Consider the following 15669-nt stretch of genomic DNA (forward strand, 5'->3'; position numbering starts at 1 on the left):
CACTGACGAGCAGTTGGAGCTACTTTGCCCAGCTTGTCCGACCCCCAGGTCTGAACCACCTGTTCACCAGTGGGAGCTATGACTCACCAGAGGAGTTTCCCAAGTTTCTCCTCTTGATCCCCTCCCAGACCGAATTCTCATACATGCCATTGGGTTTTAGGCCAGTGCCTGGTGTAGACTGGCCTTCCATTTGTCCTTGCATGAGCTGGTGAACATAGCAGCCCGGTCCACCCCACACCCTACTCAGGATGTACATTCGGGTGCTGCTGCCTTGACCTGTCCAGGCTGTTGAGGGTTCCTTTACCTGTGATTGATGGTAAGTTCCTTGGTCACACCTAGCTTAGTCCATCACCACCCCCACTCTTAAACTAACCAATGGGGCTAGAATTTCCACAGGGTTTGGCCCACACAACCCCCACATAATCTACCCCTGGATATGGTTCTCAAATGCTAGTTAATGTCATGGCCCTGCCTACTGTGACCCCTCTGCTGGTCCATCATCATATCAGGTAATGGGACATCCTGCTGGACAAGCCCAGAGCCTTAGCATTTGCATGAACTGGTGTTCGGTACTCAGCATTTTTAAGTAATTACAGGTTCTTCAGAGGAAGAGTTACTGTCATTGGGAAGCTTTAGGATTGATTCACATCCCCAAAGCACTGTGGGTTCAGCATGGAGCTACCTAAGCAGCGAATCGAAGAACCAAAATCCCAGAGCTCCCCGGCTGGGCGGCCAGCAGGCGGAGCCTGGCACCAAATGGCACACTGGCTGTCTGGGGACAGCTCACCACGTGCACGTGGTGGCTGGAGCCAGGATCCGAGCAAGATGCCCCTTCCTGAGGCCCCCGTATTATTTTTTTTTAAAGACTTATTTATTTTTATTACAAAGTTAGATATACAGAGAGGAGGAGAGACAGAGAGGAAGATCTTCCGCCCGATGATTCACGCCCCAAGTGAGCCGCAACGGACGGTGCTGCGCCAATCCGAAGCCGGGAACCAAGAATCTCTTCCAAGTCTCCCACACAGGTGCAGGGTCCCAAGCCATGGGCCGTCCTCAACTGCTTTCCCAGGCCACAAGCAGCGAGCTGGATGGGAAGTGGAGGTGCCGGGATTAGAACCGGCGCCCATATGGGATCCCGGGGCGTTCAAGGCGAGGACTTTAGCAGCTAGGCCACGCCGCGGGGCCCTTATTTATTTATTTTTTTTTCTTTTCTTTTTTTTTTTTTAAATTATTTATTATTTAACTTCAGTAATTACATTGTATTATGTGACACAGTTACATAGATACTTGGGTTATTTTTAAAGGTTCTTTATTTCAGAGGCTGAGGGATAGAGCTGAAGAGAGACGAAGAAATGTTCCATCCATAGGTTCACTCCCCAAATGTCCATAACAGCCACCTTTGAGCCAGGTGCCAGGAACTCTGGTCTGGTCTGGTCTGATAACATGAGTGGCAGGAGCCTAAGTATTTGATTATTTGCTGCCTTCCTGGTTGCTTTAGCCGGAAGCTGGACTGGAAGTAGAGTGTCTTTATGTGCTGTACCACAATCCTGGCTTTATAAATTTTTATTTATTTTAACTTTCCATTTGAAAGGGAGCAAGAGAAACAAGACAAGAGATCTTCATGTGCTGATTCAGTCGCCAAATGACCCCAGCAGCTGGACTGAGTCAGGCTTCAACCAGGGCCCAAAACTGTCTAGGTGTCATAGAGAAGGCAGGGACTTGAGCATCTCGACCATCATCTGCTGAGTCCAAGGATGTGCATTATCAAGAAAATGGATTGAAAGTGGAGAAGCTAGGCTCAATCCCAGCACTCCAGTGTGGTTGTGATGCAGGACTCCAGGCAGAGACTCCACCTGTAGAAGCCACAGTGGTGCTCTCCCTCCCAGCTTTTGGGTGTTTTTATTGTGAATGTGAAAATCACTTCTTTTTCTATATCTCAAACATGAGACAAATATCTACATTTTTAGTTTTACTTCAAACTTGGAGAATCTACTTAAATTTTTCTTGCTACATGTCTGACCCCACAGATGCCTTTATGAACATGTATAATTACGGTGTTTATAAAATTACTTGAAACAAAAATTTCAAAGGGGTAAAGGCAAAGAGTGATTAAAAAGCATCCGTGGTAGGCTAGATAAAGACTTTTACCACCCCCTCCGCCCCCTACTCCACAATCTAATCTCTGGATCCTGTGAATGTTGCCCTTCCCTCCCCCCCCAAAAAAAGCCCACAAAAACCCACTTTGCAGATGTGAACAAGTTAAGAGTCTTGAATTTATCCTGGATTATATGGGTAGGCCCTAAATGTAATCACATCTCTCCTAATAAGTTTGCAAAAGGAAATTCAATGACTGAAGAGTAGAAGGCAGTGTGACCACAAGGAGCAGAGTGATGTGGCTGTAAGCCAAAGAAGGATCCACGTGGGGGCAGAGTGACGTGGCTGTAAGCAAAGAAGGATCCACTCAGGGGCAGAGTAATGTGGCTGTAAGCAAAGGCGGATGAACCAGTAGATGGTGGAAGAGGGGAAGAATGCTTTCTCTTCTCCCACCTGCAAAGGCAATATGGCAACCTTGATTATGGGCCAGTTACACCAATTTCAGACACTGTCTCCAGACTGTTAAAGACTAAATTCAGTTTTTTATTACAGCATCCTGAGGAAATTAATGCAGATTGTTGTAACAAGTGGATTGTTACCCCAAGAAATAACTGAGAATGTAAATGTTATTTTCGAAATAGATAGAAGCTAGAAAAATTGAATGATAGAAAAAGTAAATGATAGAAAAACAGATTATGTTGGATAGACATATTTATGACCTTTTCTAATGAGTTTAGGCTCTTAAGCTTGTTACTTTTTATTTCTGTTTTTAGCAAAAAAACAGAAAAATGTTTCATATTTTGTGCTGTGTCCAGCTACTGCTATAATTGTGAGGGTCTTCTCTAGCAAATAATCCTTTTAAGGACAAAAATGCCATATTGGTGAGCTTAATGGAGTCTTGTATAAAATAAATTGTGTATAATATGAAAGAGGTCTGAAATAGTCTTTAAATATCTTAATTGGCACATTGGTGTGCATATTTATGGGATACAGCATATGTCACTACAGGTATACATACTATATATAATGATCGGAGCAAGGTAATTGGTATGTCAGTTACTTCTTTATCATGAAATACCTATTACTCAACTTCATGCAAGAAACACTATGTTACTGGACATCTTTTGTTTGCTTGTTTTGTTCTACTTTTCAGCCATATTTGAGATGATCTTGCTTGCCAATTTACTTTTATTGCGTAGTTTGAATAGCTTGAAATTTTTGTGAATTTTACAGTTACGATTATAATGCTATAGTTGTGATTTGTTTGGAAAGATTTAATCTTAGGTAAACTAGCATTTAACACTGATGTATTAAAATGGAATATTTCCATAATCAAATTTTTCTGACTAGTTTGATAAATTCTCGAATCAGCTATTATTAAATACAGATGTTATTAAAAATACAGGTGTGGATTTTTGTTTGTGTTGCAATTTACTGTTGGAGGGGCTGTTTTCTTTGTTTTTTTTTTTTTTTTTTTTTGTTACATTTGATGGTGGTGGATTGGTTTTTTTCCCCCGCAAAGGAATTATTGATTTAGTTATTGATAAATCTTTCAAATACCACATGCAGTGAAAATAGCTGTATATTTGCATTGACTTTTAATTCTTCCACTTTTGAGAGCTAAGTTTTTCTACTTAGAGATATTCAAGGAGTAAGAAATCAATCTTTTCTGATATATTTGTGAGGGTACTTACTTGATTGATGGTCAAAGATCACTTATATTAAATATTCAAAGATTTTTTTCCCGTTGTAAAAAAGAATGGATAGCAGATGTTGGAGTACTTTGTGTCTTCTATCTCTTTCCAAGAGAGTGATGACACATTTTGCTGGTTTAAAATAACGAAGGAGCAGTTAGCTATATCATCATCTGAGGGCAAAGCTTTACTAAGCAGAGACACCAACAAATATAAAGGTCCTGAAAAGATAACAGTCTTGGCATTTTTGTAGAACAGAAATATCCATGTGGTTAGATCACTGTAGTGATGGAGAAGAGGGTTAGAGATGGTTGACAGTGATGGCAAAGCTGAATTGCAGGATAAAAGTATTGGTAATCATTAAAGGCTCGAAGTAAGAGTCGTTGGATGTGTTTTACATTTTTAAAAAAGGTTTTGACTGCTATGCACAAAATACACTCTAGGGGAGAAGAGTAAATGAAAACAAAATCACAACATTGCTGTTAGAGGAGACACTGGGTGTGGTGTGGCGGCTGTCAGGTTCTGTGTTGAAGATAGAGCCAGTAGGGTTTAATGTTGAATTAGATGTGATGCATGCGTCCCCTGCATAAACAGTGGTGGTATCATTAACAGATACAGGGAAGACTGGAGAAGTAGGTCTAAGTGGAAAGAAGTCTAGAGTTTCATATCCGCTGTGTTGGATTTGAGTCTGTATCATATCTGAGTTTTGGCAGATAATGCAATGTATCATTATTTTTGAGTATAAAAATATCCTTTTAGTTGGTCACTAGCCATAGTAAATCTGCTTGAAAGTTAATGTACTAGAATTTTTCAGTTACATTTATCTACTCTTTTTCTTTTACAGATTCGTCAGTTATACTAAAATTCTTTAGTCAAAACTAAGATGCCTGTGAAATCTCCTCACTAGCTATCTTTAAAGGCAACTTGGTATTTTGAATTTTACAATATAGTAATCATTATTCAGACACTGATGGTCTGTTCATCTTGTAGTAGTCTCTGAATTTTGTTTTTATTAATATTGCCTGTATTCTTCTAGGGTATTTTCACAGCTTTAATGGAGTGGAGAACTAAGTGTGGTCAGTCTTGGTGATTGCTAGCATTTCCATGAATAGTTTGGTAAAAAAAAAGTCTAAAAATATGAACTGATTGGTATTATCTGTGGATTGCAGTCAGTTCTTTCTCCTTTTAATATGAATTTGAGAGATAATGAGAACAGATTTTTAAGATTTATTTATGTTTTTTGGAAAGGCAGATTTACAGAGAGGAGAGACAGAAATATCTGCTAGTTCATTCCCCAAATGGCTACAACAGGCTGAACTGAGCCGATCTGAAGCCAGGAGCCAGGATCCTCCTCTGTATTTTCTCCTAAGGGTGCAGGGTCCCAAGACTTTAGGCCATTCTCTATTGGTTTCCCGGGCTACAGGCAAGCAGCCAGGACGTGAATCAGTGCCCATGTGGGATTCCAGTGCTTGAAAGGCAAGGCAAGGATTTAGCTTACTGGGCCATTTTGTGCCAGGCCAAGAACAGATTTAAAAAAATATTTCTTTGAAAGGCAGAGTTAAAGAGAGGAAGAGACAAAGCTCTTCCATCTGGTGGCTCACTCCTCACATGGCCACAGTGGGCAGAGCTGGGCTGATCTGAAGCCAGGAGCTTGACAGACCTGGCCTTCCATGTGGGTACAGTGCCCAAGGACTTGGCCTTCCTCTGCTGCTTTCCTAGGCACATTAGCATGTAGCTGGATCAGAAATGGAGAAGCTGACTCAAACCAGCACCCAAGTGGGATGGTGGCATTGCGGGTGGCTTTACCTGTTACGCCACAGTGTTGGACCTTTTGAGAGCAGATTTAATCTTTAGTCTCTTTATAGGGAAATCCTGTATAAAAATTATTCCTAAGGGCATGGGCTTTTGGTACAGCAGTTAAGGCAGCTACATAGCATATTAGGCATGCCTAGGTTTGAGTCTATTCCAGCTTCCTGCTAATAGTCATGGACAGCAGCAGGTGATGACTCTGCAACCCACCTGAGAGACTTGGATTGAATTTCAGCCTTCTGTCTTCAGTGTAGCCCAGCCCTGGCTGTTGCAAGCATTCAGGGAGTGGGCCAGAGTTTGGATGAAAAGAACGGTATGAACTACCTACTTAATATGCACTTAATTGCAACCTCAAAAATAATATATTAGGTTATTTAGTTTCAAATTGAATAAATTCAAATATTAATATAACAGATTACTAGTTCAAACATATTGCTTTATGCAGTGATAAGGAAAACATAGGTTGCTTCATAAGAACTTCTTTATGTATAACAAAATATAGAATATTGGAATTTGAAATGACCATAGAGAATATACAATCTAAAAACATACCATCATGACTCACCTACATACCGTAAGACCTAACTAGAAGATACATGCTTCGCTTCATTTAAAGAAATTGACAAATACTTATAAGTAAGGAAAATACTTACAAGTCATACCTTTATTGATTAAGTATATCACATTGTATTCTGTATTCTTGGTTTGTTCTGCTTAACTTATCACTATTTTTATATAATTTAATTAAAAGAATATAATGCTCTTGAAGATAGAGAATTTTTCAGTTATCTTCACAAGTAACTTAAAGATCAACCCATTAGAATTAAGGGCTTTGTTTCAGTTTATCTTTAACTCAACATTCAACTAAAATGATGGGCTTTTCCTCCCTCCCTCCCTTTCTCCCACCTCAGGGTGGGAAGGATCAAGGATTAGGACCCAGTTCTGATCCATGCACTCTACGGTCAGTCCATCAATCCTGAACTTGAGCTCTCAGGTCCCCTCATGCCCCCACCTGTGCCACCCCCAAGGCCCCCGGCAGCTGCACAGCCCCAAGTCCCCACAAGCACACCACCAGGTGGCCTGTGGGCTTCGCCTGGTGCCACTGAGCGCTGGGTGCTGCCAGATTCCCCATTCCCAGGGCTCCTGGGCCTGACTCTCACTGCCCAGGAGAGGCAAAGGACCCAGGCCATCCAACCCAGGCCCTGATGAGCTTTTTTCTTCTAATGATTTATTTTCTGTCCAGTATGAATGAATGTTTGAAATTTAACTGGACCACAGTCTGTATTTTGGAGAATATCTTAAGACATGGTGGTTATAGGATCTTTTTTAAACAATAGTTAATTTAATAGAGAAATAGAAGCACTTTGCTTTTATAGAAGCCAAGTTCTGAATTCTGTATTTCAAGAGCTATGTGGTTCAAGTTACATGTATTGTGTAAGTCAGTGAGATACACACATATATATGAATATTTACATATACATAAGATTCCCTGCTTTCTATCTAGCACTCTCCTGCTGTAAATGTTCTTAAAATAATGTATAAACTTGTTCAGAGTAAAATATTTGAAGGTATTCATTGCCACAATGTCCTTTGAAAGCTGCAAATTAAACAAATCTTTGGCTTGTTCTGCCTTTCACTAGAACTGGCACTTGAAACTTGGAGTTTCTGTGCAGTCGTTGAAGTAGATTTGGTGCAAGATAAAATGATTTGATCATGCTCTGCAGCATCTTATTTAGAAGGACATGAGTTGTTTGCAAAAGTAGAAATATATTTCATGTCTTGAAGTGATTTTTTTTGACAGATGGTAAACCTCTTTAAAAGTAGTTTTTCTTGATTTTTAAAAAAACCTACTTTGCCTATAACTATGGATTTTAACTGCTTTATAACCAAACTGTTACAGCTGTCCTTATTTTAAGTTTCCTCATGTAGCTGTTAAAACTGTACTGACAATAAATATGCTGAATTTGTTCTCTGTAACATAATATAGGAAAAATATTTATCAAATACATATTTTTAAATGAACAGTGCTATTAAATGCAGTTCATTTGATCTTTAGGATAAGTAGATTGCAGGAACTGGTGTACACATTAGAAATAAACTGTCAGGCAAAATGTTTAAGAAGTATATGTTAAATAATAGCACTTATTTTTACAGCTATCAACAAATTATATATAAATGTTGGTAGTACCAGAACATTGAAAATAAAACTTGTTTGTGATAAACTCCTCCCTTGGTTCTCTATCTTGAAATGTAACTGAATGATAATAAAGTGCTATTCATCTGCAGGTGCACTGCTTCTACTTAGTTAAAAAATGGTTGAAAGGACAGGAATTAGTAGCATGTTGTATTAGCCTTTTGTAGTGTATTTTGTTCTAAGCATCTTAATTTCCCTGTTTTGAATGCTAAGTAGTAAGGGTCTTGGTTTAGAACTAATACCCATCATGCATGTAAACGGTATGAAAGAGCTGCTTAGTAAGTTAACACAAAGTGTTCTTGTGTCAGTCCTTGTGGAAATAGATACAATACAAACATTACAGCTGAACTCACGGCAAACTCCATTAAGTAAAAACCTGGCCTCATTGTCCAGGAAAAAGTTTCAATAGAATGCAAGCTCATTTTGTTGAATGTAATGTCAGGCTTTTAGGGACTGTATTGAGGGATAAGGTTTTGTTAAGTTGAGACCAATTCATTAAGTTTTATTGCCTGGTGAGAAGCAGTAATACTTTATTGTAAGACTTCATCAAATATTCATGGTTAAAGAGAAGTAGTAAATGTATTCAATCAAGTGGTCTTTTGGGGTTTTGAAAAGGATTATGAAGTCTGCTCAGCTGATAGTTTTACATTCATCGTGGTGGTTTAACAAGGGTAGTTTTAATCTCTCAGTTTAATTTTGTTGTCCAGTCTCTTTTTTTTACTGCTACAAATTCTGGTCTGTAAAAATTGTGTCACACTGTAGAGATGAGTGGATACTACACTCATTCTTATAATGTGTATATTTCCTAAATGAATATATTTTTAAATGGTCATCTTAATTGTGAGTTGGCATATGAGAGAGTTGTGACCTACTTGTTCATTATGAGGTTGCTATTCATTTGGTCAGGCTCTAGCCCTAACCTCACTGCTGCTGGTAATCTTCATGTCGTGCATACTGACCTCTTTGATACATATAAAATAATAAGCACCCTTTTGTTTTGGCCAGTTCCAGTTGTCGTGAATAGATACAGTCAGTGTTTTTTTCTAGATCATGTCAGAAATTTCAGTAGCATTGCCTTTATTCTTGCACTTGGTATTAGACTACCTGCCTCCTTTGATTTATTGTTGTGTTATAATTATGCTCATCTCAAATTTATGTGGCAGTGCTTTGTACACGTGGAACTCAGTCTTTTCCAGTTCATTGCATGCTTACTTTTTGTCCCTTGAATTTTTTTTGTTGTTTTGTTTTGTTTTGTTTTGTCCATGTCAGAGAAAGTAAACTAAAAATTCAAATTTACTGTTATTATTTATTGGTTTATTTTGATCCCTTTTCCTCCATTTCTTAGGCAGATGATGTTGAAGGCAAAATTAGACAAATCATTCCTCCTGGATTTTGCACAAACACAAGTGATTTTCTTTCTTTGCTGGAAAAAGAATCTGATTTCAAGCCATTTGGAACCTTACTACATACATACTCGGTTCTCAGTCCCACAGGAGAAAACTTCACATTTCAGATCTATAAGGTAAAGAAAAAAGTATTTCTTGGGTAAAGTTACTCTATTTGCCTGAAGCTGATATGCAGTTTTGTTATTTTCAATGTTTTTTCTAATTTCAGGAGACAGATTTTTATCTGTCATGAAAAACAGAGTTGTTCTCTCTCTCTCTCTGTCTCTCTCTCCCCCTCTGTGTGTGTGTGTGCGTGTGTGTGTTTGTGTGTGTACACATTTAATCTGAGACTTGTAAACATTTTCCCACAAGATAGTTTTGTGTTTCGCAGACTTGCACTTCCCTCTGTGATGAGTTTCACCTGACTTTTTCTGGCTTTTTCCCTAGGCTGACATGACATGTACAGGCTTTCGAGAATATCATGAAAGGCTTCAGACCTTTTTGATGTGGTTTATTGAAACTGCTAGCTTTATTGACGTGGATGATGAAAGATGGCACTACTTTCTAGTGTAAGTACAGTTCTAAAGCAACAGTAGACCTTATTACCTCCACAAAGCCAGCTTTTTAATTGTGGCAGCCCAATTATTGGGACAGTATAATGATATTTTTCCCAGGAAAGAAAAACTATTGTTTATGAGGCTTGAGTTTTCCTTCATTATGCTTTGGGAGACCTTGAGAATAGAGCTGAATTAAATGCTGTTGTCCGTTAGAGCTCTGAATGTAGGCTTAAACAGTAAAATGAGCTTTGCCTGTGTTTTCTTTTACTTGCCACCTATTCATCTTTATAATAGGCAAGTGCACTGAAGTGATGTAAAGAGGTCTGATTTATCCAAGTTGCTGCACACCAATTAAGTGAATTGTACATTCAGAACATAGCAGGTGTACCCATTGGGCCCTCACAGAGTAGCTTGCTGACACTGAAAATTCAGTCAGAGAATGGAAAAGAAAATGGACACTGCATGGGAGCGCGACTGTAATTGACCTGCTTGGCTTTCTGTTTTATCTGCAGATTTGAGAAGTATAATAAGGATGGAGCTACGCTCTTTGCGACTGTAGGCTACATGACAGTCTATAATTACTATGTGTACCCAGACAAAACCCGGCCACGTGTAAGGTAATTGGCAGTATAACACGTGCCTTGTCTTTTATTTCAGAATAAGGAACTGCTGAAGTTTCCAATACTTGTTAAAATAGTGTTGATTTGTTTAAAAAATCACCATTATTCATTGGCTATGTACTGATTTATTTCATTGTTCCTTTTGAAACTGGGGAAAGTAAATCTATTTTGAGTATCTATTATTTTTGAGTTTCTTGAAGGTCGAATTAAGAAAACAGAAGTCACAGACTTTAAAATGCTTATAATGTGTGGTTTGCAATTTTTTAAATTAGATATGTTGTGATATTTTAATTTTAAAATACTTTCTTTACTGTAGTCAGATGCTGATATTGACTCCATTTCAAGGTCAAGGCCATGGTGCTCAACTTCTTGAAACAGTTCATAGATACTACATTTCATCTCCTTCAGTTCTTGATATTACAGGTATGTGAAACTTGTTTTATTACCAAAAGAAAGAATCAATCTATCTTTCTCTTTCTTTCTTTCTTTCTCTCTCTCTCTCTCTCTCTCTCTCTCTCGTTTTAAGATTTATTTATTTTTATTGGAAAGGCAGATTTACAAAGAGAAAGATCTTCTGTCTTCTGGTTCACTCCTCAAGTGGCTGCAGTGGCCGGAGCTGAGCTCCAATCCAAAAAGTGTCGTCTTCACTGCGTTTGTTGTTATGAGTAGTGAAAAATACAGCATTTTCCTAGGGTCTTTCTAAAATTGTCTAAAGATGACTAAAGATGACATTTTAGATCATAAGCGTTTCTGAATATTAGATTGCTTTCTAATTGAACAAATGTTGAAACCTTGGTTCAGTATAAATACACTGCGAAGTGATATAACTTAGTTTTTCAGTTTATTTGGCAGTTGCATCTTTCAGTATGGATAGTTATATAAGTAGTATTATGAGTAGAATGTTTAGATGGAAAGAGACGCTATAGGAAAACAAGGCAACTTGAGGTAGAATTGCAGAGGATGTTAACATAGGAAATGGCAAAGAACTAAGTAGCCAAAGAAACATGTATACTGGCATTATTCTTTCCACTTGACTGTTTTGATTTTTGCTCATAAAGTTGCTGATAAAGTGAAAATAATTTTCTGTTGTTTGGAACATGACTGTATAGGTCAAGCAGCACTGCTCCAAAACGTTCCACAATCTGAAGCTTCTTGAACACACATCACACTCAAGGTTCTGATACTTTTCAGGTTAAGGATGCTGCACTGGTAAAGCTTGTGCAGGTATTCCAAAATCTAAAACAGTTCTCATCCTAAACATTTCAGATCAGGTGTACTCAGGCTGCACCAGATATTCTCATCCAAATCAGACATTCAAGCTTAAAAATTCTTTAAAGAATTTTAATATCTTTATTTTGTAAACTGCAATATTTAACATGCACCAAAATGTGAGCTTGTTTAAACAAACTGACACAAACCAAACTTAAAGCGCCTGAAATCAAAACACCTGCGTACTGGACTGGCAAGCAGACGGGCTGATTGGCAGTTCGTCAGTTTCCTCCTCTTCCATTTAGTGTAGTGGCTTGGTTGTCCAGTGTAAATAAAGTTAGAGTTTCTCCAAAACAGTGAGTTGATCCTGTGTAACAGATCAATATGCTACAGGAAAGCACGCTGTTTCTGACAGTGAGTTGCGCACTTACAGAATTGAATCATCTTTTTATTTTGTTTTCCCACTATGTTAAATGGGCTAGAAACTTGGGAGCTAAAGAAGTAATTAAGAAACTTAGTTTATATCAAATGCTATAAATTATTTAAATGACACCTTCATTAGCTTAGTAACATACAAAACTATAGAAACATAATTCAAAATGTATCACTTCTTTTGGTTTACTGGGCCTTGTGTTTAGTTCCTGCTCACAAAGCCTGGACTCGTTACTACATGAGGAGCATTTTGGGGGATTTTAATCTGGAGTCCACATAAGTAGTCTTTGTCTCCTCTAGTGGGTAATGTGCCAGCAGGGGTTGTTTCTCTGAAGCCTCTTAACCACTTTTCTTCTGTCTACTCCAACCAATAAAGTCCTCGATACTTAGCATCAATTAGCAGATAAAGAATTTTATTTCTTAAATCTCAGTGAAGAGTCATCAGTAATGGTAGCCTTTGTTCGTTGCTATTATTTGTTAGAAACTGAAATCTCTAAAGAGAAAAGGCTAAACAGGCAAAAGGACTTCTGAGTCTGCAACTGGTATTAGTCTTTATTTTCAGCATTAACATTTCTCAACATTATAAAATATTAAAAATGCTTTATCAGCTCTCTCATTAAGGTATTTCTCCTGGATTTTCATACCCCCTCTTTAAAAAATAAAACCATACCTTGTACTTTCCCATTGATTAATCATGTTGGTTGCCTATTTCTCAGTTACCTTGTATATTAACTTTGCGCACATCCTTAGTAGGTCCTGGATCTCCCTTTGCAATCCAGAAATTCTGTATGTTGAGATGGCCTTTGCTTACTTGACAAGTAGCCAGATAGAGTGGTAATTGAAACTTATGGTTGCTAGCCTAGATTTACTGCCAGGGAATAAATGTTTGTGGTATAATTACCACCCAAATTTCCTTTTTTAGCACTCAGTTTTAACTTGAATATTAAAGTTGTCTTCCTAAGAAGACGGTTTCTTATCTACTATCTTCTTTGTGAGGATATCAGCCTTTTAACATACCACATTCGAAGACATCTCAGTGTGTAACCTTTTAAGTAGAATGAACCAGTGACTTTTTTTCCCCCGTGTAGGAAATACCCTCACATGTCCACACAGGAGAGGGAGTCAGATTCAGGAAGTATAGTGAAAGCAAGAAACAACATCTGGCATCTGATGAGCAGGCATACCTGTCATTTATATTCTGCTTTCGGGTACCCTTCCTTGGTTCCTCATTGATTGAGTACTATGGAGTATGTACCCTTTTCCTGGAGGTACACTTAGTTAGCCTAAGTTAAAAAGGTCCCTTCCTACCCTTCTGTGTGATTTGGCTACTCCATAACATCCTGTTTGTGTAGTGAGTTGTGCTGTACCTTCAAGTCAGATAACAGTAATTTTATATTCTGTTCTGAAAATGCAACATTTTTTTTAAAAAGATTTTATTATTATTGGAAAGCTGGATATACAGAGAGGAGGAGAGACAGAGAGGAAGATCTTCCATCTGATGATTCACTCCCCAAGGGAGCCGCAATGGGCCAGTTCACGCCAATCCGATGCCGGGACCAGGAACCTCTTCCAGGTCTCCCACACGGGTGCAGGGTCCCAAAGCTTTGGGCCGTCCTCGACTGCTTTGCCAGGCTACAAGCAGCGAGCTGGATGGGAAGTGGAGCTGCCAGGATTAGAACCGGTGCCCATATGGGATCCCGGGGCTTTCAAGGCGAGGACTTTAGCCGCTAGGCCACTCCGCCGGGCCCAATGCAACATTTTTTTAAACACCAGAATCCTGAAGAATTGCATTTGGTAATAGAAATTAATCCTAGGCTAGAATGTGTCTGTGTGTGTGTGTGTAAATAAAATATCTTTCAATATTAATCTACCAGTAGTGTATGAAGTACTCATGATCATTGTCCTTTGAATGTCCCTTATAGTTCTAGGATGTGCTATGTAGCCTTTTAGATTATTGTGTAAATTAAAAATAGCCTCCTGAGGCAATATTATTTTTTTTAAGATTTATTTATTTTTATTGAAATGGCAGATATGCAGAGAGGAAGATCTTCCATCCAATGATTCACTCCCCAAGCAGCCATAATGGCTGGAGCTGAACTGATCCGAAGCCAGGAGCCTGGAACTTCTCCAGGTGTCCCACATGGGTGCAGGGTGCCAAGGCCTTGGGCTGTCCTTGACTGCTTTCCCAGGCCACACCCAGGGAGCTGCATGGAAAGCGGGGCTGCCAGGATTAGAACTGATGCCCATATGGGATCCTGACACATGCAAGGCGAGGACTTTAGCTGCTAGGCTACTGTACAGGGCCCAACAGAGTTCTTTGATTTGCTGATTCACTCTCCAAAGGCTTGCAGCAGCTAGGGCTGGGCCAGGCCAAATCAGGAGGCCATTAATCAGTGTGAGTCTCGTACCCACCTACGTGGGCAGCAGGGACCCAAGTGCTTTAGCCAGAGCCTGCCTCTACCTGGGTTGCCAATTGGCGGGAGCTGGATTGGAAACAGACCAGCCACAACTCTAACCAAGCACTGTGATAATGTTGGAAAGGCAGAGCATAAATGAGCAGGTGAGCTCCCATCTTCTAGTTCCTTCCCTAGATGCCAACAATGGTCAGAGCTGGGCCAGGGCTGAAATTAGCAGACAAGCTTAATCCAAGACTGCCATGGGTGGCAGGAACCTAATTACCTTAGCCATCACTTTGCCTCCCATGGTCTGCATGAGCAGGAAATGAAGCTGGACGTTGAACCCATGTATACAGGTACCTTAATAAATGGGTAAATGCCCACCTGTTTCACATATTGATCTTCTGTTGCACATATTTGCTGAACTTGTTCATTAGTTGTAGTTTTTGCGCTGTTTGTTCAAGATCACATTGTCTACAAATAGACATTTTTTAAAGTCTTCCTTAGTAGTTAGGTACTTTTATTTATTTGTCTATTTTTCCCTTTCATTTCTTGCCCCTGGTGGAGTACTGGATGGACGTGGCACAAGTGGACACCGTGTCTTAAAGGGAAAGCATGTAGTCTGTAGTCATTTTAAATTGTTAGCCGTATATTTTTTTGTAGATAACCAATAACAAATTCAGGAATTTCCTTTTATTTATCGGTTCACAAGCACTTTTATGAAAGGTGTTGCATTGTGACAGGTGCTTTTTTTGTTCCTTCTACTGTAATGATCATGTGGTCTTTCTCCTTTTAATCTGCTATATTTTGAATGCTTTACCAATATTACATTCCTGATGTAAATCCCATGTGGTCATCTTATACACTGCTAATTTGTTTTACTCAAAATTTGTCAAGAACATTTCTACCTTTATGAATGAGGGCCACATGAGTATTTTTTGTGTTAGGTCCTTCGTGTCCAGGGTAGTTGGATTCGCTGAGTGGATTGAGAAATCTTCTTTCCTGTATTACCTGAATAATTTGTGAGAAATTGCCATTTCTATAAGTATTGTTTGGTAAAATTCACCAGTAAAGCTACCTGGTGTTGGACTTGGTAAAGACTTTAGTTAATAATTCAGTGTTATTGCTTGTTTTAGGTCAGTTCAGACCCTCTTACTTAATGAATCATTAAATAATCTTTCAGTAATCAGTAACTCAATCAGTAATCATTGGTTTCCTGCCTAATTCTATTCATTATTGAGAAAGTAGATTGAAATTTCTGACTTTATGGGCCCGGCGG

The 15669-nt window shown here is 38.9% G+C and overlaps 1 protein-coding gene across 1 annotated transcript in view; it reads left to right on the forward strand.

Moving 5' to 3' along the window:
* The window catches only part of HAT1 (histone acetyltransferase 1), a 49379-nt gene that overhangs the window by 22036 nt on the left and 11674 nt on the right, over positions 1-15669 (forward strand). The window contains exons 5-8 of the mRNA XM_004577064.4: positions 9137-9313; positions 9624-9745; positions 10246-10350; positions 10670-10776. Of these exons, the coding sequence (XP_004577121.1) occupies positions 9137-9313; positions 9624-9745; positions 10246-10350; positions 10670-10776 (511 nt within the window). The remainder of the gene's footprint in view (positions 1-9136; positions 9314-9623; positions 9746-10245; positions 10351-10669; positions 10777-15669) is intronic.

This window comes from Ochotona princeps, chromosome 5 (assembly GCF_030435755.1).
Source record: "Ochotona princeps isolate mOchPri1 chromosome 5, mOchPri1.hap1, whole genome shotgun sequence".
Classification (NCBI taxonomy): Eukaryota; Metazoa; Chordata; class Mammalia; order Lagomorpha; family Ochotonidae; genus Ochotona; species Ochotona princeps.